At 39.3% G+C, this 24072-nt stretch overlaps 1 protein-coding gene across 11 annotated transcripts in view; it reads right to left on the reverse strand.

Annotated features, from left to right (window-relative positions):
* PHF20 (PHD finger protein 20) overlaps positions 1-24072 on the reverse strand; it is a 69263-nt gene that overhangs the window by 33861 nt on the left and 11330 nt on the right. For 9 of the 11 annotated variants that reach the window (XM_008643482.2, XM_017746970.1, XM_017746973.1 and 6 more), the window contains 9 exons: positions 22229-22343; positions 16177-16348; positions 15877-15961; positions 15110-15189; positions 11191-11578; positions 10705-10812; positions 9481-9657; positions 8484-8657; positions 1192-1470 (listed from right to left, as the gene is read on the reverse strand). In XM_008643482.2, coding sequence (XP_008641704.1) covers positions 1192-1470; positions 8484-8657; positions 9481-9657; positions 10705-10812; positions 11191-11578; positions 15110-15189; positions 15877-15961; positions 16177-16348; positions 22229-22311 — 1546 coding nt within the window. In that variant the 5' untranslated portion in view covers positions 22312-22343. The remainder of the gene's footprint in view (positions 1-1191; positions 1471-8483; positions 8658-9480; positions 9658-10704; positions 10813-11190; positions 11579-15109; positions 15190-15876; positions 15962-16176; positions 16349-22228; positions 22344-24072) is intronic. The other 2 variants (XM_017746974.1, XM_017746976.1) reach the window with 1 other exon arrangement.

The following is a 24072-nucleotide window of genomic DNA, read 5'->3' on the forward strand; positions in this document are numbered from 1 at the left end:
TAATCTAAGCTTATGCCTGTGCATTGTTTAAAGATACAGAAGTATTTGGGGTTTACATGTAGTAACAGTATGTAAAGTCACACTGATCTTGTTAGGAACAAGCACTAGCACCTCAAATGAAAAGTCATTTTCTGGACTCTTTAGGAGAAGCAACCACGAAGCAAAGTAAGGCAGGATATATCCTGCTGTAGTGAGCTGGAGCTCTGTGAGCAACTTGCACGACTTTGAAATTCTTAAACAAAATATTAATGAAAGATCATCTGCAAAGACAAAAGATGCCACGGAATTCAGCAAGGAGAAAGATGGTTTTATAAAAAAGGCTCAATGAAAAGACAGAAGAGATGACTAGTTTTATGGACTTGCAGTACACAGAGACATCAGTCCCCAAGAGCCAAGTCTGGACAGGTTATCAACAACCACTGCAATTCACACTAGACCTAGACTGCCACTCTGGTGTCATGCCAGGCCAAGAGTGCTTCAGAGAACGAGGGTGAAGCAGAAGTGAATGTGATTTTGTGGACTGCAAAGCAGTTAAAACTTACTTTTTTTTTCTGCAAACCATTAATTTTTTATTCCTTTCCATTGCCCATCTGTTGTGTGAAGATCTTTTTCAAGCACAGCTGAAACAACTGCACTTGTTAAATACTATGATTTTTCATCCCACAGAACAGTAAATACTGCAGAAACTGGTACTGGATTTCCAGCCAGATATGTGCTTGAAGGCAGTAAAATACAGACAAGTAAAGTCAAAACCTAAAGACAAGGAAGATATAGGAGAGAACTGGAGGTACCCAAACTGTTCCCTAATACAGAAAAGGACAGAAGTCTTCAACCAATACTATTTGTAAGCCAGGAGAAAAATAAAAATCAAGTCAGAAACTCAGGGAACTGTAGTTTTTAAAAGGGAACAGAGATTTAATATGCAAATGAGCTGCTACAAAAAATTAAGAGAAGCTGAGTGGGTTCTTTACCAGAACATGCTCTTGATTTCTAGAGGAAGGAACATCTTCAGTATTATCTTTCTAAAACACCATGTTCACATGTATTATGCTTCTTCTCCACATAGAAACATGCTAAGATAGAGCCCTAAAAGAGACTCCTTCAGCCCAAAGGAAAATTGATTTCTGGTATTTTCTGCCTGTCCTGCCTGCTGCTGTTTAAAAAAAAGAAAAAGATCAGCACCATACTTACACAGTGAACCAGCTGCGGTCCGTCCTCTTTTTGACCTTTCTTGATTAGCTTTTTCAGAAGCCAGAGAAGCTCTGGTTCGAATATTTCTTTTTACAGGGTTCTGCTGTGATTCTGCAGCCTTCTCCACTCCATGAAAGTATTTCATGTGATAATGCAATAACTTGGCTTTGCGGAAGGATTTTGAACAGTCCAAGAACTTGCATCTAAACTTGTGATCTTGGTCAACAGTTGCAACTTTTTTTGATGCAAGAAAATCTGTTCTCCTACAAGGTTTTGTTACTGTAAGAACAAAACAGAAAAATTGCCCCATGCATTTGCTATATTTATCAAATGGTTTCCTAAACTTAAAACAGCAAAAAGAACTTAAGTAAGCATGCATTCAAATGTATTAGCTATGAAATGCTAAAAGTAAAATGTTAATGCCTTTTCTGCCTTTCAGATCAATAACTTTAAAGGGAGAACTCCACCCTACAGCTCATAAAAACTGGTTGTCATGACGCCACTGTTTCTATGAATAAGTTACAACATTTTGCTTCCCTGAGTCCTTGCCCAACAGCTGATATCATCGTGTAGTGCTCTTGAAGATAAAAGACAATCTCACAGAGATTACATCCCTAAGTAAGAACACTAAAGATTATTTGTTTACAATTATTCACACCTTTGGTGAAAGCACTTTCCAAGAAAACAGTTCTGCTTCTCTGCTTACAATTATTTTGCTACCTCCTTTCTGGGTGCACAGTCCCATCACCAAAGCCTGGTTACTTCCAAAGACAACAGAAGCAGTATGTCAGAACATTTTTCAAGTAAAATTAAAATTTATTTCAATTTCTAAGCAGCAATGAAACACAAAATTGCTTGCATCTGTTACAAAATGTTCCCTATGAGCTGTACTTACTTAGTTTCTCAAAAAAGCAAGGGAAGTTTCAAGATTCATATGTAAGAACACTTTAAGGCACCTATTCCACAGAGCACTGTTGTGCAACCCAGGGCTGCATCTATCATGAATTTCAGAAACTTTTAGTTCATGTTTTTGCTAAGAAACATACAAAAAACCATTTCAAACTAAATCAGATTACTGTCACCAGTATCTGTACTCAATACAACACATGAGAGGTAAAACTGAGGAAACAAATCTAAGTAGATCTAGACAATTATCCATCACTAATACACACACAGCATCAAAAAATCCCTCTCCAGCTAGAAGAAAGGAGGAAAGGCAGTATCATTTCTAAAAAACAGCTTCCAAATACAATTTTTCAATTTGTTTTGCCAGTACTAAAGTATTTTTTCCATATTTGTAAGTGTTTTTGACTTTTAGGATTAAGAAAGAAGTGTTTAACTACAAGACCCAAACCTAATAACAGTGACTAAAATTGAAAGGATGCAGCACATGAATGACAATTAAGATATTATTAGAAGTGTTAGAAATAGCTGTAAACAAGGGACAAAAGTACCCAGAAACATTATGAAGAAGAATAAGATTTTCTGTAATTGCAGGAAGGCATTGAACAGAAGAACTGTTAAAGGCAGTGTCAACCCAATCCTGGAGTAAAAACACAGGACAGTTTGTTTCCAAGCTTTTAGCATGCAGTAACAAAAGTGGTGTTACTGAGCAGGAGACTTAAAGGTTATGTCACAGTGCACAGAAGCATCCTAGACTGCTGTATCTGAGGCACACAGCCTTTAAGTACTGTGTACAAACCAATCTTGGACACAGAGAAAACACAAGTAATTGTACCCTGATGCATAGGGAAAGATTAAGTCATATGTAACACCAAGCTGGTTAAAAGAAAGAATATGCAGTGAAATTGGAGAAGGAAATTGTACAAAGAAAGACACTAGTTTCAGGTGTTTCACAGTGGTCATGACCAGGAGGAAGACACTGAGGCATAGCCACGTTAAAAACATGCTGACAGGAACATCAATAAGACTGCAGCAAAGCCAGACTCACACTTGCAGAATGACAAAGTTTGCCAATACCAAAATCAAAATATACTGCAGGCCATCAAAAGCTGCATTCAGGAAGAATGAAAAAGTATCTCAGGAAGGCTTAGTGCAATGGCCTGTGGGTTTAGTGAAAGCAAACACAGAAAAGTTCTCTTGACTGTAAAGGAAAAAAACCAGCATTTGGGACTACTGAGAATGCTGAGAACTTGTTACTATTTAATAACCAACATGAAGCTGGAAAACGTAACCACAGCAGAAGGGAGTAATGGGGTCCAAAGACTTAACAAAAAAACATTACAAAGATGACAAGGGAAACTATTATAACATCACACAACTGTCAGGATGATGCCCTACATCCAAGCTCAGAGCACTTCCCTCCACTGAGCTGGACAGACTCTGGAGAAGATACAGGGAATGGCTTCTAACTGATCAGCTACAAGTTAGAACAGGAAAGGATTGCATTAGCTGAAGTTAGAAATAGGGATAACAAAGACATGGGAAAAGGAAAAGGAAGCAGACAAAAAACTTACTGCAATGTGCAAAAGGAATGTATTCAGAGTAATAAAAATACAGACGATCCCACAAAATTTGAAACAAAGCTTCAATCATTCCCATCACTACATTTTCCCTCTTTACAAGTAGCACAACAGAACTCCCAGTCACCCAGGCAGAGCGGGAAACTGACAACCAACTCTGCCACTCAGGGGAGCCTCTGGAGAGCCCACGCTTCGTGTGCTCTGAAAATGACTTCCTACACCAACACCTGAAGGGGCAGCTACCATCCTTACACAGAGATAGAATTTTTGCTCACAACATATGGCACTAAAATTGGTTTCTATAGGAAAAGGTTTAGTGTATTGTCTTCAGATTTTCAGGCACTTGCTTTTTCAGAGGAGCTCGGTGGGTATTTTCTGTGAGTACAGAGGAAAATGAATGGTAAACTGGCACCTGTTATTTCTCCCATGATTATAATCAAAATTCAAACTCCTCATCTGCTTTTCAGTCAGCCATTACAATATTAAGCACAGACACTCATGGTCAAACATCGGTGTGTCCTTTAAGTTTCACTACAGAGGAAAACATTCCTTCAGTGTTCTAGTCAGCAACCCCTCTCACTCCTCACTGGGCTGAATTATCCAAGGCTCAAGCTATGACCACGCAGTGTTGAAGCTTCCAAGTCCACCAGAGGTGTTTTTACTCCATCACCAATTCTCTGTTTGATGTGACTCTTGCTGAGACAGGAATATTTGGCAGCAGCATGGTACCTTGATGAAGGTCTGCCATCCTGTGGCATCTCCTGCAACACCCGGGTAAACAATCCCAGAAAGCCACCAGTGCACAGACCTCTTCCCATTTTCCCCCACTTAAAGCTGGCCTTACTGCAGTTTTGAGCCATTAGACCGCCACACACAATTGCCTGCTAAACTGAGGGGACTTCCACTCTCTATTTCCTAGTCTCCAAAGAAATATTAAGTGAAGATCAAATTATTTCTTCACCTGCTGTTAAACTGAACACATTGAAACACTCTAAAACTCATGTTCTCTGGTGCATTATGTTCATGATAGGTCATAACAACAAACATTCTTGAGCAGACAGTTTTCACACTGTGCTTTGGACCACTTCACACCACTGGGCCAGTGTCCTCACTAATTACTTATTTCATTCAACTTATTTCTTCTGTAATCTTTGTTGTTTTTCCTGAGCTCACCAAGTGTTTCATCATTTCAGCTCTCAAACTACATTTCTTCCTTTATTTTCAAAAACCCTCTTTCTTTCAATATCTCAGTTGTGAAACAAAAACCATCTTGCTTAATTGCTCAAGTTAATTTAGGTAAGGACAGCATCCAAGAATTTCCAGTGCATCCAGAATCCACAGAAGGAGATGCCTGGTGTAAGAAATATATAAGAAAGAGCACCAATAATCACAGATAATTACATATTTATAAACTTGAGGGGTTGTGAGCTGTAACATTACCTGGCATTGCAAGAACTACTACAGATAGTATTTCCTACAGCCCTCCACTCACCATTTTCCCCCTGTGCTGGAAATAAATTGGTACCAATAAAAGCAGCCTGTACTGGGCAGTAAATCATGCAGTGCACCACTCACACCTCAACCCACCTTTGGAGGGGCCAGGTGAGGGGATGTAAAGGCTCTACCTGCACTTTGAGGTGTAACTGAAATACTGTGACCAGATTATGGTGCCTCGCTGTAAGGAGCTTTAAATGAGCAAGGCAGGAAGGACTTATTTACCTACCATATATTGTTAGGCTCAAAAATACAATTTTCACACGACCTTGAAGGGATTAAAGCCTATTCAGGGTGAGCTGCAGGAGAAACAGCCACTCTCTCAAACTGATGCAAAGATCTTATGCTTCTCCTTAACTGAAACCCAAAGCTAAGAGCAACAAAATTAGAAAAGCAGGTGTAAATATAAGGCAAATAGAATCCCTGATGCATATCCATGCAAATAAGTAATTTCAAGGGTGCTGGCAAATACTACTACAAACACAATAGCAGATCTGTGCAAAGCAAAGGCAGCTCACCTTTAAAGTAAAAGGAATTTTTAAGAGTAAACTCACATGAACAGCTGTGGAATGCTTTTAAATCTGTTTTCAGATATATGCAGAGCTTTAAATTTGCCAACAGACTGTCACATATTTTTTGGAAAGACAACTTGACTTAGCTACATTCTGATCACCATTTCTGGTCCCTTGTCATTAGAGGCGCCCAAAGCCAGCAGAACAGGATCTTAATTTTTCAGTACATGTAATTATTCAGAATTTTGTTGAAACTTTTTAGAAAGGAACTTAAGTTTTGACAAGCAATGCTATATCTCCCTTTCAGAACATGTTACAGACAAATAAATTTTAAAACATCTCAGTCATAGGGAAGACTCCAGACTGTGTTTGCTGTTATAAATGTCTGCAACCACTATGAATCTTGAATCATATACTTAACCAGTGACTAGAAAAACACCCTTTAAGAGGAGTGCTTTTGTCCTTAAAAATTCCTGATATTCAAATGCTATAAAAATCATGTTCTTCCTGTACATCATGCAAGGTAAAACTTGTACTACCAGAATGCATTACTCAACAATGCCAAATATCACACAGAGGAAAATAGAGGTTTTACAGAATTTTCCTACAGGAAGATAATTAATTCCCACTAAGCAACTAAAGTCTACAGACAAATAATAATGGTAATACTGGGTTACAATAATGTCTTTGTTCTACACATGGAAAGCTACCAATGACTAACTTCCATGCTGTACTTTGCGGGAATCTCACATGCAATAAAAACCCTTTTCTCCCACACACAGCACCTACTCCAACAACGTACTTCACCCCTTCCCAAACCCCAAATCTCTTTAAAACACGTGGCAGACTGAGAACATAATGAACATAACTGTCTGACATACAGTTTTATCTGGAGCTTATCTGTTCACTTGATAGTGAGTTAACTCAGCTCTCAGTCTCCAACACCAGCTGTTTTTAGGACAGCATGCCTGGGCTCTGCAACACAACTACCCCTCCGCAAGAGCCGGAAGCCACTGGCAATTTTCAGAGGCATTTCCAGATCCCACCTAGAGGCATCTACCACTGTCATGCTGCTACACACACATGCCACTATCAGGTAAAAGACCAAGCCCTGCTGTTCCCCCATCAGGCAGCTCATCAGCACTGGGGGGACACTGGTACAATCCCACAACCAAGACAGAGCATGGAGAGGGAAACACAGATCCACTTTTAACTACAAAGGATTTATCTGTGACACAATCTATGAATTTTAAAACCCTCATCTCAAACTGCTTGTTAATAAGATTTTTCATGTTGGTTAAGTAGGGAAATGTAGATTTCTGTGCTTGGATTTTGGGTAACAGTATTTACTCAAAGACCCTGCATAGCTTTTAGCCCCAATCCTTAAGAGTGCTTTACAAAAAAAACCACCTGCTTGCCACACCTGGATGTCCACCCAGGTGGATAGATGATTTCTAATGTTAACTGAAACAACTTTTAATAACATAAAATAAAATCCATGCTCAGAAGTGTGGATTTTTATGTACCACCAGTGTTGTACTTCAGGTCAGAATTCAGTGTGAGTGCATATTCCCAAATTAACTTTAACCTAGCTTGCTCAAGTCCTGACAGAAGAGCCAGGAACAAGAGCGCACAAACTCCATCAGTGCCTTTGGGCAGGTGTCAGCCAAGCCCTGTTTCCACAACTTTGCTGCTTGTATCTAATGAAGCAAGCTCTGAAGGCCACATCCCACACATTCCATTAGTGTGAATGACACTGCACACACAGATATTACACATTCAGCTGGAATTCTCCCGAGTTTAAACCCAAATTACAAATGCTCAGCAATATCTGAAGGAGACCAACATCAAAAGAGCTCTATTTTCTAAATACTAAAAGACCATTTACACATCCAACCCGAGCGAAGGAAAGAGGTCAGTTCCTTTCGGCACTGAGGGTACACGTTAGTGGAAAGGGAGAGGACATGTCACTTGAACAGTTACACCAGAGTGAGTGAAAGAAGATACGTGCAAACAGGAGAGAAATTTAAAATAACCAACAAACAACATACACAGATTTCTCCAATGTTGAGCAACTGTATATCTCTCCAAATGCTCTGTTCCACTTAAAATTAAACTTGTTTGATAGAGCATAAACTAGGAAATACGTAGTTCAAGTTTCCCCAGTTAGCTGTAGATCCAAAGATTAAAGTTAGAAGAAATAATCACAGGACAGCACTACATTTTGACAGTCTACTATCTGCATATGAAATTTTAGTTTGAAAAGCAAGGTAAGAACACTCCCCAGCTAAGAGAAAAGAGAGTATACATCAAGACAGACACTGAAATGTTTGAACTATTTCATAAATTTGCACTACACTATTTCATAAATTTGCACCTCCAAGTCTAAACATAAGGATATAAAAATGCACCATCAGGATTCTCAGACAGCAGTAACAGTAAGGCAGTAGCAGCAACAGTTACCACATACCTGCAGCACATTAAGGAGAAAAGAACCTGACCTTTTAAGGTGCTAAGTCCAATTTAATGCGGAATTCCAAACACTGAAAACAAGCATTTGTTAACTTCATTCATGCTGAAAATATTACACCCAGTCATTTAAAAATTATGATCTCCACTTTTAAGATTGCTGTCCAACTCAAAAGCATAAGATTAAAACTGAGTTGATAAAGAATAAAAATATGCTTTTTTTACCAAGGTTAACATTGCAAGAATGCACAATTTTAACACTTGTACAAGTACAAAACACCTGGTGTCATTTGCTTTAAGAAATGCATCAACATTAAATATGAAAAATCTGAACCTGTAGCAGCAGAAGGTTCTTGAGTTCTGACAGTGACAGAGGAAGACCCAATGTCTTCAGCTTTTTCTTCCTGCAAACTGGCATCTGTACTGAGTGCTGTGCTATGCGACGTGTTTCCAGGTGATCCTTGTTCACTGAAACTTTGGTCAGATTCAACAGGAATTTCTAACTGGACTAGAATGAAAAAAATTTAACACTGAGTAAAATGCATACAAAAGCATACTGCAGAACACTGCGGGGGAGGGGGGATTTTCATCACATTAGAGAGGAGAAAAACACCCATCCATGCTCTGACTGCTTGCTCTTGGGTCACAAAATTTTTACAACACTAACTTGTAGCACCCCTCTAAATTTACCGCTGCTTAGAAACATACAAGCTAACTGCCTAGAGCCCAGAATAGGACAGATCTCCTCAAACTACTACAAGAGCTCCCCCAAAAGGGAAAGGCAGTGAAGCACAGGGCAGAAAAGGGAGTATCATTTCCCCCCAGTTTAAGCATAGAAGCATCCCATTTGATGCTTTTAGTGTTCAACAACAGGATTAAACTGTAAGAACTCTGAGTTCAGCACTTGGGCTGTTACTTCTACAATCTCAAAGTGTTAAAACATTGAAATTACTTCATTTTCACAATTAGAACCTGCATTCCCTAAAAAACAAAACCAACCAAACAACAAACCCCAAACCAAACTATTTCCTTGAATATTTTTACAGCCTATGGAGCTCTCCTTTGGCAAGGCCAGTTATTCCTCTACTGTAAAAATTCCCACCACCCAAAGGAAATGCTAGGGTTACTGACAGAGAGGGAATCAAAAGCCAAAAGCAATCAGGGCAGCAGAGCAGTAGAAACTTTCAATGAGTTTTCCCTGCACTGCTGATGCATCAGGTTTTAATGGCATATATGGAGTCTGCAGGTTAAGCAACTGAAAATATAGAGCTTGCAACAACTACATGATGACCTCTTCACAAAAATCCAGGGTACAGTGCAAAGCCACTTACCCTTCTCAGATTCATTTTGGTTAGATACTGCATCTTTCCAAGGTTGAATTTCCGTGGAAGTTGTGACAAGATCTGTATTTAAAATCTCATGGCTAATACTGGATGAGAGTCTTGAAGAACGCCTCCTGATCTGGTCTCTCTCAGTATTATCTGAAGAGTTCTTAAATTTTTCCTGAGCTGGAACAGTTGTATTAATGGTACCATGCAGTTACACGAGTACAAACAGAGGACAAGCAAGCTTTCAAGTTCTTCCCTCCCTTCAACAGCTTGAAAGTGTGTTTTTTAAGGACTAGGGCTAACAGCAAAAGCTAAAAAGCCTGGGTAATTAGGCCTCGGTAAAAGCTACAATGGTAAGTTACAAATAAGCATAAAAATACAGCAAAAACTCTCAACTTTTTTCTTCTAGTAACAGATTTGAAGTACAAATACAGATCAGTTTCTTACTGGTTTCTTATTGAGAAAAAAAATTCCACAGAGTAAAATGTACACAAAAGCATACTGCAGAGCAGTGGGGTGTGTTTGTCACACTATACTGGAGCTGGTCTAAACAAGCTGTTCCACAGATGTAAGTAATACCAGGAGTTAGACGAGACAATTCAGACACACAACCAACCATGACTGGGCTAGATAACCTACACACACTGAAGTTTAAGACTCTGTGGTATTAAGGAAAGAGCTTTCTTCAGATCTTCTTCTCCTTGGTCATGACACTACTACAGAGAATATAATTTTCTTTCCTCATCAACACATTCAAGTTCCTCAGCCTCCACACAGAGCACACAAAGATAAAACAGAAGCTATCTGACTGCAGTGGCTGAGTATTTACGGAGTATTAGAGTGCCCTTGCTAAGCAAAGCAGTAAATCCTCCATCTAGTAACTGAACAGTTTCTACAACTTTTAAGGCTTTTATAGCCTTCTATGTATTGGAGGCAATATAACCACTGCCATCCCTGCATCTGTGAATTTTTGCATTAAGGCTCACAACTTATGCCTCCTTTATCCAAAACCAACTTCCAAGATTTAGGAGGGAATTCCAGCATGATGATGCCACATATGAATGGCAAATCTGAGAAAAACCAGTGCTGTATTTTAGTCAATGCATCTATCACAATTCAAGATTATTCCACAGCCATTTTACCCCTCCCCCCCGCCTTAAGCTTGAAGAACTTTTATATTTATACACGCGCACACACAGTGTGAGATCTGAATACCAAAAAACTCACACAAGTTTTTTTCAATCCTGGGACGCTTCAATGGAACATCACATCCTTTAGGTATTTTCCGACGTCTTAACTCTAAAGTTATGGGCTGCAGTGTCTGAGAACTTGGCTCTACAGATTTAGATGAAGAAAAATTGACTGAATACAAAGCTGTGAAACAACCCAAATTCCCAAGCCTCAAAAGCTGAAATACTGGACTTGCATAAATACAGCTTCATCTGCTTTCTAAAATTTACAGATTAGGATTTAATCCAACTACAGGTATGCTTTATATTACACGATGGTTACTTGCCTAAATCTAATCTCTGACCAAACCACCAAGGCTCCGAACTTCAATATGTTCTTGGCTGTCCTGAACAAAGATGAGCTTAAAATTTTTTAAGAGTTCATAGAGATTTAGGCTGTGAAAGAGCAAGATGCTTGTCATTCCTTTAGGTAAGTTTAAGAGTGTTCTGGTACATGCCTAAACATTTAATCTTGGCTACATACCCGTGGGAGGTGTTACTGGTGGTCGGCCACGCTTTCGCTTAGTTTCTTTCGCATTTTCCTGTGGACTCTTTACATTGTCATTCTCAGGCTTCTTCTCAATTTGTGCATCTACTGAATATTCCATATCATTCTCTGATATATTCTCTTTATCTTCTTTTCCATTCTTAGATATATTCTTTTCTGAGATCTTGCCTTTTTCTGAGATGACTATAAATTTTCCCTCTTTATCGGGTTGTTTAACTCGTTTCTCAGTCTTTAATGTCTTTTCATCTTCGTCTTTCTTTGCATTACCTGTTGCTTTCCTCTGCTCTTTAAATTTCTCCCAGTTTTCAGGAGATGACGGAATTTCATTACCTCTTTCCTTAGGCTTAGCATCACCCACAATATTCTAGAATAAAGAGAATGACATGAAAATCAAATATTGTAGTCTAAAAGCCACCCCCCTCCCCTTTGTATTTAGCAGACCTGCATCCTTGTCCAATTTTTCAAGTGATAAAAGTACATGCTCTATTGCAACCCACAGATTAAAACTTAGAGGCACCCGAACTGGTGAAGGACCTGTGCAATGTCAACAGGACAGGGCAAGAAATCCATTCTTCACCACGCAATGGCAGAAGAGATTTGCTGTTCCTTTGTTCCCAGATGCAGGCTGGGTCTCTCCTAGCTTGTGCAGTACTACATAAAACCTACTTGGGACACTGCAGGAAGAGCAGGAGTCAGGAGCACAGAAAATGGCAAACAGCTCAATCACTTGGATGTGCAAACTCCTTTCCTCTCACAGAAGAGTCTCATTCAAAACAGACATGCAGTTTGCTTGTACTAAACACTGCTGCTGAAACTGCTAGGCAGAGTCATGTAAAGCAATTGCAATCAGCACAGTCATCAAGAAGCATGTGATGTTAAGAATTTAAACATTCAAATTTAAAAACAAAACTTAAAACTTTTTCTGTAATTTGTGTTCAGCATGAGAGGACATGAAAATCCTTAACAGTCCCTAATCAGCATGCTACCGAGGCAACATTCAACTGCCAGCCCATTTCCCCATAGTTCTTATTAGATAACACCAGGCCAGGAAGAACACCCTGTATGAACAGCTCACTGCTATTCCACCACCTTCCCCTTTTGTGATCAGGCTTTATATTACACCACTGAGAAGGGGTGGGGAGGATGATATATGCTGATTATGGTTTTGTCCCCTTTCAATGATCCTGCTACAGGCTGTCCCAGATGAACAGGAACCTTCTAGCTTTGCACATGGATTAATACTTGGTCATGTGTCAAGACTGCCTTTAGTTCAACTAACTTCTCACTTCCTGTTGCCTAACCGAAACATTAAGGAGCAACCATGCTCCTTCCCAGACACAATTCTACAGGGCACAAGAAGCTTCAACTCTGACCCAGGATCAGGACAGGAAAGGCTAAATACCTCAACACCTTTTTGGGGAAAGAAAGTGGAACAGGTGATTTGAGCTACATGAAATTCTGAGAATCCACTTACAACTCACTATCTCCTTGTACTACACTACATCTTGCCTATTCCCACCCCAATGTTCCTGTCTATACGTGGCTTACATGAACTGATACCTTTTAAGGTATTTTCAGACCGTAGCCTTCAGAAATAATACTGATGCACTAAAATGGTGAACATGCAATCTGCTCCACCCTCTATGATATTATTTCAACCATACTTCGTAGCCATGTTATTAAAAAAAAGTCACTGTTTAAAAGTGTGAAATCAAATTGCATGCATATTTCATGAAAACAGCAAGGCAAATGGGAAGGAAGTCTTTCACATGTCTGAGCACCCCTTTTACCAGACATCCTATAAGTTTGTATTCTGCAAATACCTTATGGGAGAAGCTCCAGTGGCAACTTGAACATTAGAAAGAAAAAAAACCCCAAACAACAACTCAAAAAACAACCCTCAGGCAACTATGTTTCAACAGTTGTGATGCTCACAAAACCATGTGATTTGAATCAAGTATGTGCTACTGGAACACTCATAAGCCATCTTAGCCAAAATATTCTCAAGAAACTGAATCATGAATATAGTATGTCTGAATCACCTCTTGGTGCTCCTGAATTCTTAAAAGCTGTGTGCCCTTGCAAAGGCGCATCCACACTGTTGCAGGTCATTAGCATTTTACCATCATTGTTCACCATAGCCAGTTACACCCTCTACACAGGGACAGAGTAACACTGCAATTAAAGAAATTATGACCTGCTTATTTTGCTCCCTTCAGGAGCTGTGTGGGTTTGGAGCCTTTTCTTTTTCCCCACACAAGTAGTAAGACATGAGCCATGTGTGCCTTCATGACTCCAGTCTCTCCTCCTGAAGAACAGGAACAAGACACCTCCCCTCCACTTCCAACATGCTGCTACACTACTGCTGTGCCTGAATCCCCCACCATCTCTGAATCTTGGGCTCTTCAGTGGCTCAAGTATTTTTTTTTTTTTAATTTTACTTACGGTTGTGTAAATAGAGCTCATTAGGAAATTCACACTTTATGCTTTTTTTTATGCTAAAGGACAGAAAAAAGTGTTCTAGCATAACTTAGGAGATTCTCTTGGGCTAAGAAAAATCTTCTTGGACAAAGGATAAAAGGAGAAAACAAAAAAAAAAAAAAACACCAAAACCACCAAACCAAAAACCCCTTTTATCTCCTTTCAAAACCTTTCCAAAGCTATGCAGAAACAAGAAATTTCCTAAAAGGGAAACAAAATATTTTTATTTTCTTATGCAGAGTATTTCTTCAGATTGTTCAACTTCATTTATTTAATGCTAAATACCATAAAAATTTCTCATGGAAATGAAGAATCTGCAGTAGTCACAATAATACTTGTATTATTCAACCTTCCACCACACACAATGATAACCACTTAAAAGCTATTAAGGGCACTTTATGGCAAATCTGAAATAGTGTTCCCTTCCAGCTTGGCCAATACAGAAATCTGGAGGATTGGTATACCTCTTCACAAAAGTGAGAAATTTAAATTGTACCACTGACATTCATTACTGGAATGTGTGTTTAAGACTTGTGCTGGGAGGGACAGATTCAATTTCTTTGCTCAAAGTTTCAGAAAACTAAAAGCAGAGGGCATGGCAAAAAACCCCATAGGTTACAATTACCACACAAGAATGTGTGGCAAAAGATAAAACTTAAAACCCTGCCTGTAATGAAAATTATTCTGAAGCAGGTACTTAAGAAGTTTTAACCAAGTTACTCAAGACCAGAACTTGGTCAGCATTTCCTATGTGCCTGCACATGAAAATCGAAGTACAGAGCAGCACTTCTTCCTTCTCACCATCAGCAGGACAATTTTATTTTTTTTAATGCAGTGGTTCACTACTACTTTCTATCAAGAGCTTGAACCCACTGCATTGAACAGGTGAAGGGTTGGTAAAACAGCCAAACCACAGAAGGAAAACAAGGAAGAGCTAAAAAGTTGATCTTCTCAAATCTGTGAGAAGATTAATAGCCATGTTCCTTAAAAGTCTCATGAATATTAAGTAATTACTTTGGGAAAGAATAGTTTCTGTTCACTCCCTAGTTTTCACTCCTTTATTTTTAAGACATATATTTAAACTAATCTCAGGTAAAACAATCACAGCATGTTTCAAAACCTTACCACTAGCTTTAGTATGTACATTTTGAATTTTCCATCAATTTTTAGAAATCTGCTTTCCTTGTATACCTATGATTTCTTTAGTTCAAGAGGTGCATTTAGAGAACCTGAGAGCTTTGCAATCATACCACAAAGATTCACACAACCTTTCCATTTTAAGGGACTTCATTTCAGACATACTGTATTTTAGCAATAAAGGTTTTTCATTAATTTCATGTCTTATAATTCACCAAATCTAGCCACCTGAACTGTTCACTTCAGAATACACTAGCTGCACAAACACCATGCTTACCTGATCTTTGGAAAAAGCTTTGACATGAATGTTTTTGACTGTCTGAATTACACCATCATAAAATTTCACAGTGTATGTACCTAAAATATGAAAAAAACAGTAAGAGTTCAAAGATCAGAAGTTATTTAACACAGCATCAGCTAACAGCTCCAATACCCCAGATGCAACATTAGCTCTAAATGAAAGCTGCCTTATCTGTGTTGTTAGAACCCTCCACAGAGTTCCTATCACAGGCCTGGGAGACACAGAAAAAGATACCCAAAATAGTTCTGGTCAGAAAAAAGGTGCATGTCTAATCTTAGAGTTGCTCCTCAAATGCACCTTACTCACAAAACCCCAAAATATTTTTGATTAAATATTCCAACATATAATTACACAGCCTTTTTCTCCTTGATCTTACAACACAGGCAATCTAAAGCAAGCCCAGCACTAGAACAAATCCTTCACACTTCCCTGATTTTTAAGGGGGTTTTGCAGCTCTGACAATAGGTTTTATTGCAGTCAAATGCAATAACAACAAATTTAAGAAACAACTTTTCCCACATATATACTTAAAGCAATTACTGACTGGATATCCCAGCAGGAAGACTTTATCTCATAAACAGGATAAGAGGTTAAAAAGTTGATGATAGACTAAAACACGTAATTGAAAATGCAATTTTTCACAGCTGATTTCCATGCTATAGTATCTCTCCACCTAAGCAACCAGGTTCCAGCACAATTAAAAAAGCATGACTACCAAGCATGACAAAACCAGGAGTCCTTACCATCTTTGTTAACAGAAGTAACTTTGGCTGGATAGAAGCGACAGTCAGACCAGCATGCCAATACCTGATCATTGATATGAAATCCCTACAAAACAGTAGTTAAAAGTGTCTTCATCTGAGAATTACTGAAACATACAACTTTATCAAAACATTTCAATTACTAGCTTTCCAATGTTTAAAAGAAATCATAAAATTTACACAGCAGGTAACACAGCAACGGTGAAACATTGTAAAGGTCATCATTCATACAACTGCACATTAAACTGTTACACACACAAATGTCCTCTAATTTCTACTTACTGCACAGCCTTCTTCCTCATGTAATCCTTCTTTTCTTAACTGTATTTTCTCTAAGGGACGCAAATAAGGACTGTCCCAACAAAACCATTCATCGTATCTATGGTTCCAGCGTTTGAAATGGATAAGTACTTTCCCCTCCTCATAATCAATTTCTTCAATGTGTGCTGGATACCTGGTCAAAGGTAGATTAAAACATTTTAATTAAGAATAAGGTAAACTGTCTCAGACACTTGATACAAATAAACCTTGGTTTAGCTCCTCCAATCTTATTAATTTGACGTACCACTTGTATAAGCAATAAAGATACTACACAATGACGGAGCAAAGAACATAAGAAATCCCAAAACTGAACAGCAAATGCAAACATTGGTTGCAGCAAAAGGAGACAACTAAGGAGTTCTTAGTCTGGGGTGGAAAAAGAAATTTAACTACAGATCCAGAAGTCAGAAGGACCTTCCCTACATCTAGAAATGTCACATTTTACAAAATCAATAGCTTCAATTCACTCTTACCAAGAGTAACACCTGGGGGTCAATACACTCACTTCTCTGAGATATCCACCACCAGGCATCATGAATCATCTACCCAATGTAACACCAAAAACCCAGAAGGCACATTAAATGTAATTTAAGTTTTAGATTCTCAAAGCAAAATTTCATCTGCAAAATCCTGGGATTTTTAAATATAAATTTCTTAGTATATTAGAAGTAGAGGAGTCTCAGATGAGATTCAAATGTTTCTGATCAGGAAGACCTTGTAGACTATTTCTTTAAATTGCATTGGTAATTTATAACTCAGAAACACAGCTATTTCACTACCCCAACTGAAGATAACATTCCAAGTACAATGCTTTCTCCTCCACAACAGTAACATCAGGAGAAAATTTCCATTTGTCAGTGTTTTCAGTATTTTGGAAGAAAGGCAAGACCTCAGTGAATTCTTGAACGAAGGCCTGAAGACAAAACTCAAATCCGCAAGTATTCTTTATCTGGTAAACCACACTTGAAAGACAGAAAAAGTGGTAGAAAGAGGTGGCATCTCAAAAGGATCAAACCTGATGCTAACAACAGAGCCCAGACACGTAAGAATTAAGACTCAAATGCAACCCAGGCTACCATTCTACAATCCTACACAAAGGGAAAGCAAACCTACCTACAACTGAAATCCTCCAGCTGTAAGACATGTCCAGTCATGACTTCACAAAGAGCTTCAAACAGGCCTTGCTGGAGACTTACACTGCAACCACAGACTAAGGGTCTACTTAACACTCACTGTCACACATCTCAAGCTACGCCATTAGTTCATCCCAATGTATTATGAAAATGCATGCAGCAAAGGCTGTGGAGGAGAGGAACTCAAATGGAAGATACTTATGGCAGAGACATCTCTAACTGGTTACCAGCTCCTTGGAAAAAAAAAAAACTTCCTTCTTGTGATAGTCAAGATACTTTATATTAGGTAACTCAAGTACTGTCCTCCACAAGTTCATGAGGGGGCAACAGTCACAGTCACAACCTAGTTCTACTAAACACAGATTATTTTTTGATATCACTAAGTACAGGTAATGACAAAAATCAGCATCCCATTCCCTACAGTCTGAGTGCAGCAGAAACAGGTAAGAAATCCCAGATCCTCTCAACAAGAGAGCAGCCAGAAGGGTGCTCTTGCCATTGGGACTGCAGTACACCTAGGACTTGTCTAGATTTTCAAAGATGAAGAGGGAAGCTGATAAAAAGGACAGAGTGCTGACTCAGTATCAAGCTAATAATCCTGTCCAAGCAGATAACCACCTCTGGGAAACACAGTCTACTTTTCTACCACTGAGATGAGACAAGCCCAAGTTACAAGAGTCAAGTAACTCAATGATGCAAGACTTCTCCCTGCTTCATATCCAGCAAAAGGTGGAACTTTCTCCACCAGAACTGTCATCCCAGAATCACACATCAGTACCATCTGCACCTATCCCACTTCACTGACAGGAGTCAAGATCATCAAGAAAAACATATCTGACAATGAGACCAAATTTCAGTCTACCTGACTAAGTGTGGTTGAGCTAGAGTTCCCTGCCAGTTCTTGGGAGAATGTGCTTTTCTGAAAAGCCTCAGCATCTTCTCTTTTTGAAGCAATGAACATCAGTAAACACACACTCAGTGCTCTTGACGGGAGCACTATAAACCTATGAGCAGCTGTGCTAGATCTACCCATGATCTCTGACAACCCCTTCTCCTCAACACTACCTTCCTTTCAGAGGAGAGCACTGGCAGCTCCAAAACAAAGCAGAAAGGTTCAAAGGTTCTCAGCAGCCCTGAGCAGCACACACTGACAGATCAAGCTTCCTTCCTCTCACATCTGTAGCCTTTTGTAGAACTGGGCAAGCACACCACATCAGGAGGCACAAGTGCTCACAGATCTACACAGAAGAGTAATAGAGTATTATCCATACACATCCTCCAAAAAGCCTGTGAACATACCAAGGGGTAAAGGTAACTTAAAAGAAATTCAGACTTGTTTATCAAAAAAGCATACTATGAGAGAATACACAAAGTGAAAGGCCAATAGCTGAAGCCTGGCTAAGGCCCCAGAGTACAACTAAGATATGTCCAGGGTGGCCCAACACATCCTCCCCCAAACCACAAACGAAGTATTCAGCTGACTCAATGGGTATTCAAGGCAGCTAACTGATCCTGGGTAAGAAAACACCAAATGGTACCGATTTAAATATTTATCTAAAACACTTCTAAATCAGAGACAACTTCTTGCAACAGACAGGGAGCGCAAAACAAGTAGTCTTCCAGTTTAATTTGAAAGGAATGATGAGCTCATACCTTTCAAGGACTTATGACCTGGCTACACTGTAAGGGAAAACCTTTAAGATGCCCAAACTGCTGGCATTAATTTTCTAAGAACCTAAGTGACAATCAAAACTCCAAGAGTGTAATTCTGAATAGACTATGGTTAGCAATGACTGGCAACTTCAGACTACAGTGGTCAAAGCACAGCAAACAGGATGAAAATGGGTTTATGGTAGACAAATGTAGAACTATCCTCTTCTGGGAAGAGGTAAATATGTGGGAATTCTCTGGACTAGTCTGTCTCCCTTCTCCTTTCCTACATACCAAAACAGAATTGCTATAAACCCCCACTCCCTTGGAACTAGGAAGGGACAAGCTTAGCGCAGTCAAAGCAATGCAGAGAGGAAAGGAAGCATCCACGAGAACCAGCACCATGAAGGACAACAGCTGTAGTGGTTCATCTTTTCAGTACTTAGACCAATTCCTGACAGCATGAACAACTGAACTCCCGGGACTGACAATCTGAATTGTAACATGGTAGCATCATACTCTCAATACTACTCAAGAGCTCTAACCAGAATTGGAAGTCCCTTCACATCCATTTTACTCAGACAACAGACAGAAAAACTTGGAGGTGTCATTACAACAAGGTAACAAAAGGTAACATCATTTGCCTATTGCAGGCATCCAGTGCAGTCATCCTCTTCTCAGTAAAAGAGGATGCAGCTAGCCAACACTCAATCAGTTTTAATGATCCAATGCAAAAGGTTTCAGGAAGTCAGTTCAGCTGGGACAGTGTGCCCAAGTCCATGGCTACAGCAACCTGTCTGGGATCCCTCCATTCAGGGCTGCCCTACTGTAGCAGTCCCTGTCCTTCCCCCTCTGAACTCCAGCACTAAGAGACCTTTCAGCATGCAGAGATGCTCTCTCCCTACAGTGACCCGAGGTCAACAGACACAAATCTTTCATGACAGTTTTGATGAATCAACCCAAGCCCTAAGAACATAAGCCAAGCACTAAAGTACTCACTGTACTCCCTGGAGTTCAAATATAGCATATGACAGACAACTGCACCAGGAAGTGCAGTGCACTTCTGATATGCTATGATTCCAAATACAACAAAGCAACCTCTGGTACGAGCTCTAAAGATGCAAAATTCACTTCGCACGTTGGCAAGGAGCAGGCTCCACATTGACTACATACAAAGTTTTTTCTTCACTAGGGTGACAACACATCCAAACACCCCGGAAGTTCTTAACCAGCAACTTGGGGCACAAGCCATTGCCATGAAAGAGAGGTATATGGCACCTTGACATGAAATTTTTCCAAAGTATCACTGCCAATGGAGTGGCAATAGCGGCCTATGAATTGACTGATGTATTTGGTACGGAGAACAGAAATCAAAGCCAGCACTTTAACCAAACAGGAGACTTGTGACTATGTTTTAGTGACAACACAGCAACAAAAGTACACACAAGAAAAGCTTGGACCTCCAAAGGTCTAGCACTGGTAAAAGCAAGTGTCAGCAAACAGAAAATCCTGTGCCCCCACAGGAGTGCACTGTAACCACACCATGGAGCAGTCCTGGTCGCACGGGGGCAGATGAAAGCAGCAGAGAAAAAAACCACAGTCTGCCGTCCTCTACAAATCCACTGTCAGTGAGTTTTGTCAGCACTGATAGTCCCCAGCTCTTAAAAATTTTCATTCAGAAACCGTGAAAATGGAAATGCACACAATCCAGGGTTCAAAGCTCAGCAAGTAAACAAAAGATTTCAGAACTGGAAAGTTCATAACCTAGCTGTGAGATCGGAGTTGCAAAGCACTGTGTGCAGGAGTCATTTAAGATCAAGTGTTTCCAAAAATCAAAGAACGTGGAACAAATAGCATATCCAAAATTCAAATTTAAGCCAGGGGATATGCAGAAAGTAGAGCAGGTTGTTGAAGTCCTCCCCCACATAATTTTCCCATGCAAGAGCTATGTACTCAGACACTGTTGTTGAGCAAACATGCCAGAAGGATAACCGTCATGGACACGAGTTATTAGTCTTACTCAAACACCAGCTACACCAAACTGCATCTTTAAAAAGCCTACACTACAGACAGGCTAAGAAATGTTATTTTTGTAAGCCTGACTAATTTTTTGCTGTACTAACAAAACTCAAGAATACCAAAGATGCAGGCAGGTGCTTACCTACACAACTCTTGGTTACACAGGTAAGCCAAATTAAAGTGTAAACAGGATTTCATGTTCATACTTTACATTCTTTATGGAAAGAGCTATGTTTTCTCGTTTTCACAATTCCAATGCCCTTGTACCTGGAGAGTACATGCCCTGCATGCAACTGAGATGTTTTGGAATAAAACCCCTGTGTCTAAGACAGTGCTCCATCCTTCTGAGATGTCCATATGGTTTTCAGTACTGACTTTGCACACTTCACCTGTTGGCTGGTTCCAGAGCTTTAAGTACAATCATATCTAACCCACACAAACTTCTTAATAAAAATCAACTATAGCTGATTTCTGGAAAGAGACGTTATCTACAGGAGCTAACAAAACCAAATTAATTCCTGTATTGAAGAAGTCTTTGGCAATTTTATCTCTCATTCACTGGTAATTATTAAATGCTAAGTTTTGAGCTGACTATCTGAAACAGACAGAGTTAGAAAGTTCAAAGTTAGCCCAAGTATTTTTAGGCTCTTTTCCCTCCTCCTACTGCAGCGGTTAATGAAGGAAAGTGTTCTTCCTCACCCCTGAGGGCTCCAAGACGGGCACCAGACCAGACTTGTTAGCATGGAATATGTTTCCCCACACAGTTCTTTAATTCTAAAGCTGACCACCTCATATGAACACAGGCCTAACAGATTCCATCAGATTTTAAAGCCTATGAATTCACAACAGCACTGGGAAAGGAAGCAGCAAGGATATTCTGTACTGCAAAGAATTTATTCTTCTGTAATATCTGCTCTGCAATATTAAGTATAGCACAGAACTTAAAGGGTGAATTCAGGAGAATGAGAGCCTGAAGTCAAACTAGATTTAGGAGCAGTCCTATTCCCAGGCACAACACCAGTACACTTCTCACGGGCCAGCACAACATATCAGCATCTATCGCCCATTTCCATCACTGGTATATAAACTTTTATAAATTAACTACTTTCCTACAAACCAATGACTACGACTCTAAATATAGTACCAATACAAAATGTTTAAGATATTAAAGACTTAAAATTAATATAATATGAATGGTTTTAAAAATATACCAGTTTTTTAATCTGTCACGGGCTTCCAACTGGGCTCCCACCTCAAAGTTGATCCCTCTTCTATTCGGAGGATGTTTTGTCATTTTGTAATATCAACACTGCTGATTTTATTCCCCTGAAAAATGCAATTAAATATCAATCACTAATCAAGACATACACAACATAAGCTTATGCACTATATACCCAGAAGCCAGATGTTAAGGGACTGCTGTAATTTTGGTTTGCAGAAAAGGGGCAATTATCTTTTAAACAAGGGTTCTCAAGTGACAGTGTACAGAATCATTCCAAAAGCGTGTTCAAAATGGCAGCTACTGGACCATGAAAGAGTGAAGCTCAGTCTCTGTCCATTGGTCCAAGTTCCAGGTCAATTAAGAACCATGCAACCCAATGTTTATTCACAACTGAGACAGAAGTTTCATAATATTTTCTCCCCCCTCCCGGTTTTGATGAAAACAAGGAATCCAGTAAACAGGAAGTGAGCAAAACAAACACAATAACAATCTTTCAACAGCTACCACATTCGTGAAACACTCTAGAACACTATGTCACCTCATCATTACAAGCGCAATAAAGTTCAAAGACATTAGAAAGATGTAGTTTTTTTAAACCAATTTTAGAAGACTCTCTATACTGTTTGCATATTTGCATTGCTTTTGTCCAACTTCTCCACCATTTTAACCAGAAAATAAAAATAGTCTTCATTAAGATTTGTTTTCAATATATAATATAAAAGTTTAAGAAATCTTGCTGAAGTAGTTTCTCTCAAAGTACACATAGTGAAAAAGCCTGGTCAACAGCTATTTTTCCTGATTTTTTTGTCAGTTGTTTCCCACAACTTGTAAGATACAAATTATGATCCATTCCTGTAGTGTTCAAGCTCACAAGATCCAAAAACACAAGTAAGTTTTATTCAGTATCATTGTCCTTATAGTAAGGCTGTATCTTGAAGATTCAATTACAGATGGACAAAATTGATTCGAGTTAAAATAAAAATCCTTCTACAAGAACAAGGACACATGCACAGAAGTAAGCACCAGCCTTTTGGTTCACATAAGGCATAAACAGCAATGGTATCAACTGAGCTGCATCTACAAAAGGATTAACGTTGTGAAGAACTACTCTAAATTCAAGTGTAGTTCCAAAATCAAAGATCTTTAGGCAAGTCATAAAGCTTCTACAACAAGGAAAAGCTATTCCTTCACCACACTTCTTAAGCCAGGCCATTTGCCAAGGGCTGGGCACAGAGGCAGCCCAACCACCTCCATTCAACCACCACACTGCAAAGAAACTTCCCTACCAAAAGCTCACCTGCTGCCTTCCCCTAAAGCAGTGCTTTTAGACTGATCCTCACCTCTGTTAAAGCAGCCTGCAAGGGTTATGGGGGAAAAAATACTGTTGCCTGTAACTTTGATTCACACCAAAAGATAAAGTATTCTAGCCACCCAGGAACTGAAAAAAATTAATTTCCTAGAGTAGTATCTGATAACAGACTGAGTTCACACAGCATGGATCTGAATTAGCCCACTCTACTAATGGTTGGGGCAGGACTCCGTAACTTTTAATTTGGAAAGGAAATTAAGAAAAACTTAAGATGGTTGGGATTTTACAGTTTATGTTGCATCACATTGTAGAAATTTTAAAAAAAAGGCCGCAAGTACAAAGCTACATTTTATTTTTAAGAGGTTTATCCACCCACACCTCAAATATCCACTATTTTCTTTGCAGATTTACATCACTAAAATACTTTCTCATACTAGCAATGGAATTTCATGCCTCCAAATGTGGAGCAGACACACATTTTGCTTTATCACTTGTAGAAGAAATGACATCTTTAAGGTGATTCT

This window comes from Corvus brachyrhynchos, unplaced genomic scaffold, assembly GCF_000691975.1.
Source record: "Corvus brachyrhynchos isolate BGI_N302 unplaced genomic scaffold, ASM69197v1 scaffold661, whole genome shotgun sequence".
Taxonomy (NCBI): domain Eukaryota; kingdom Metazoa; phylum Chordata; class Aves; order Passeriformes; family Corvidae; genus Corvus; species Corvus brachyrhynchos.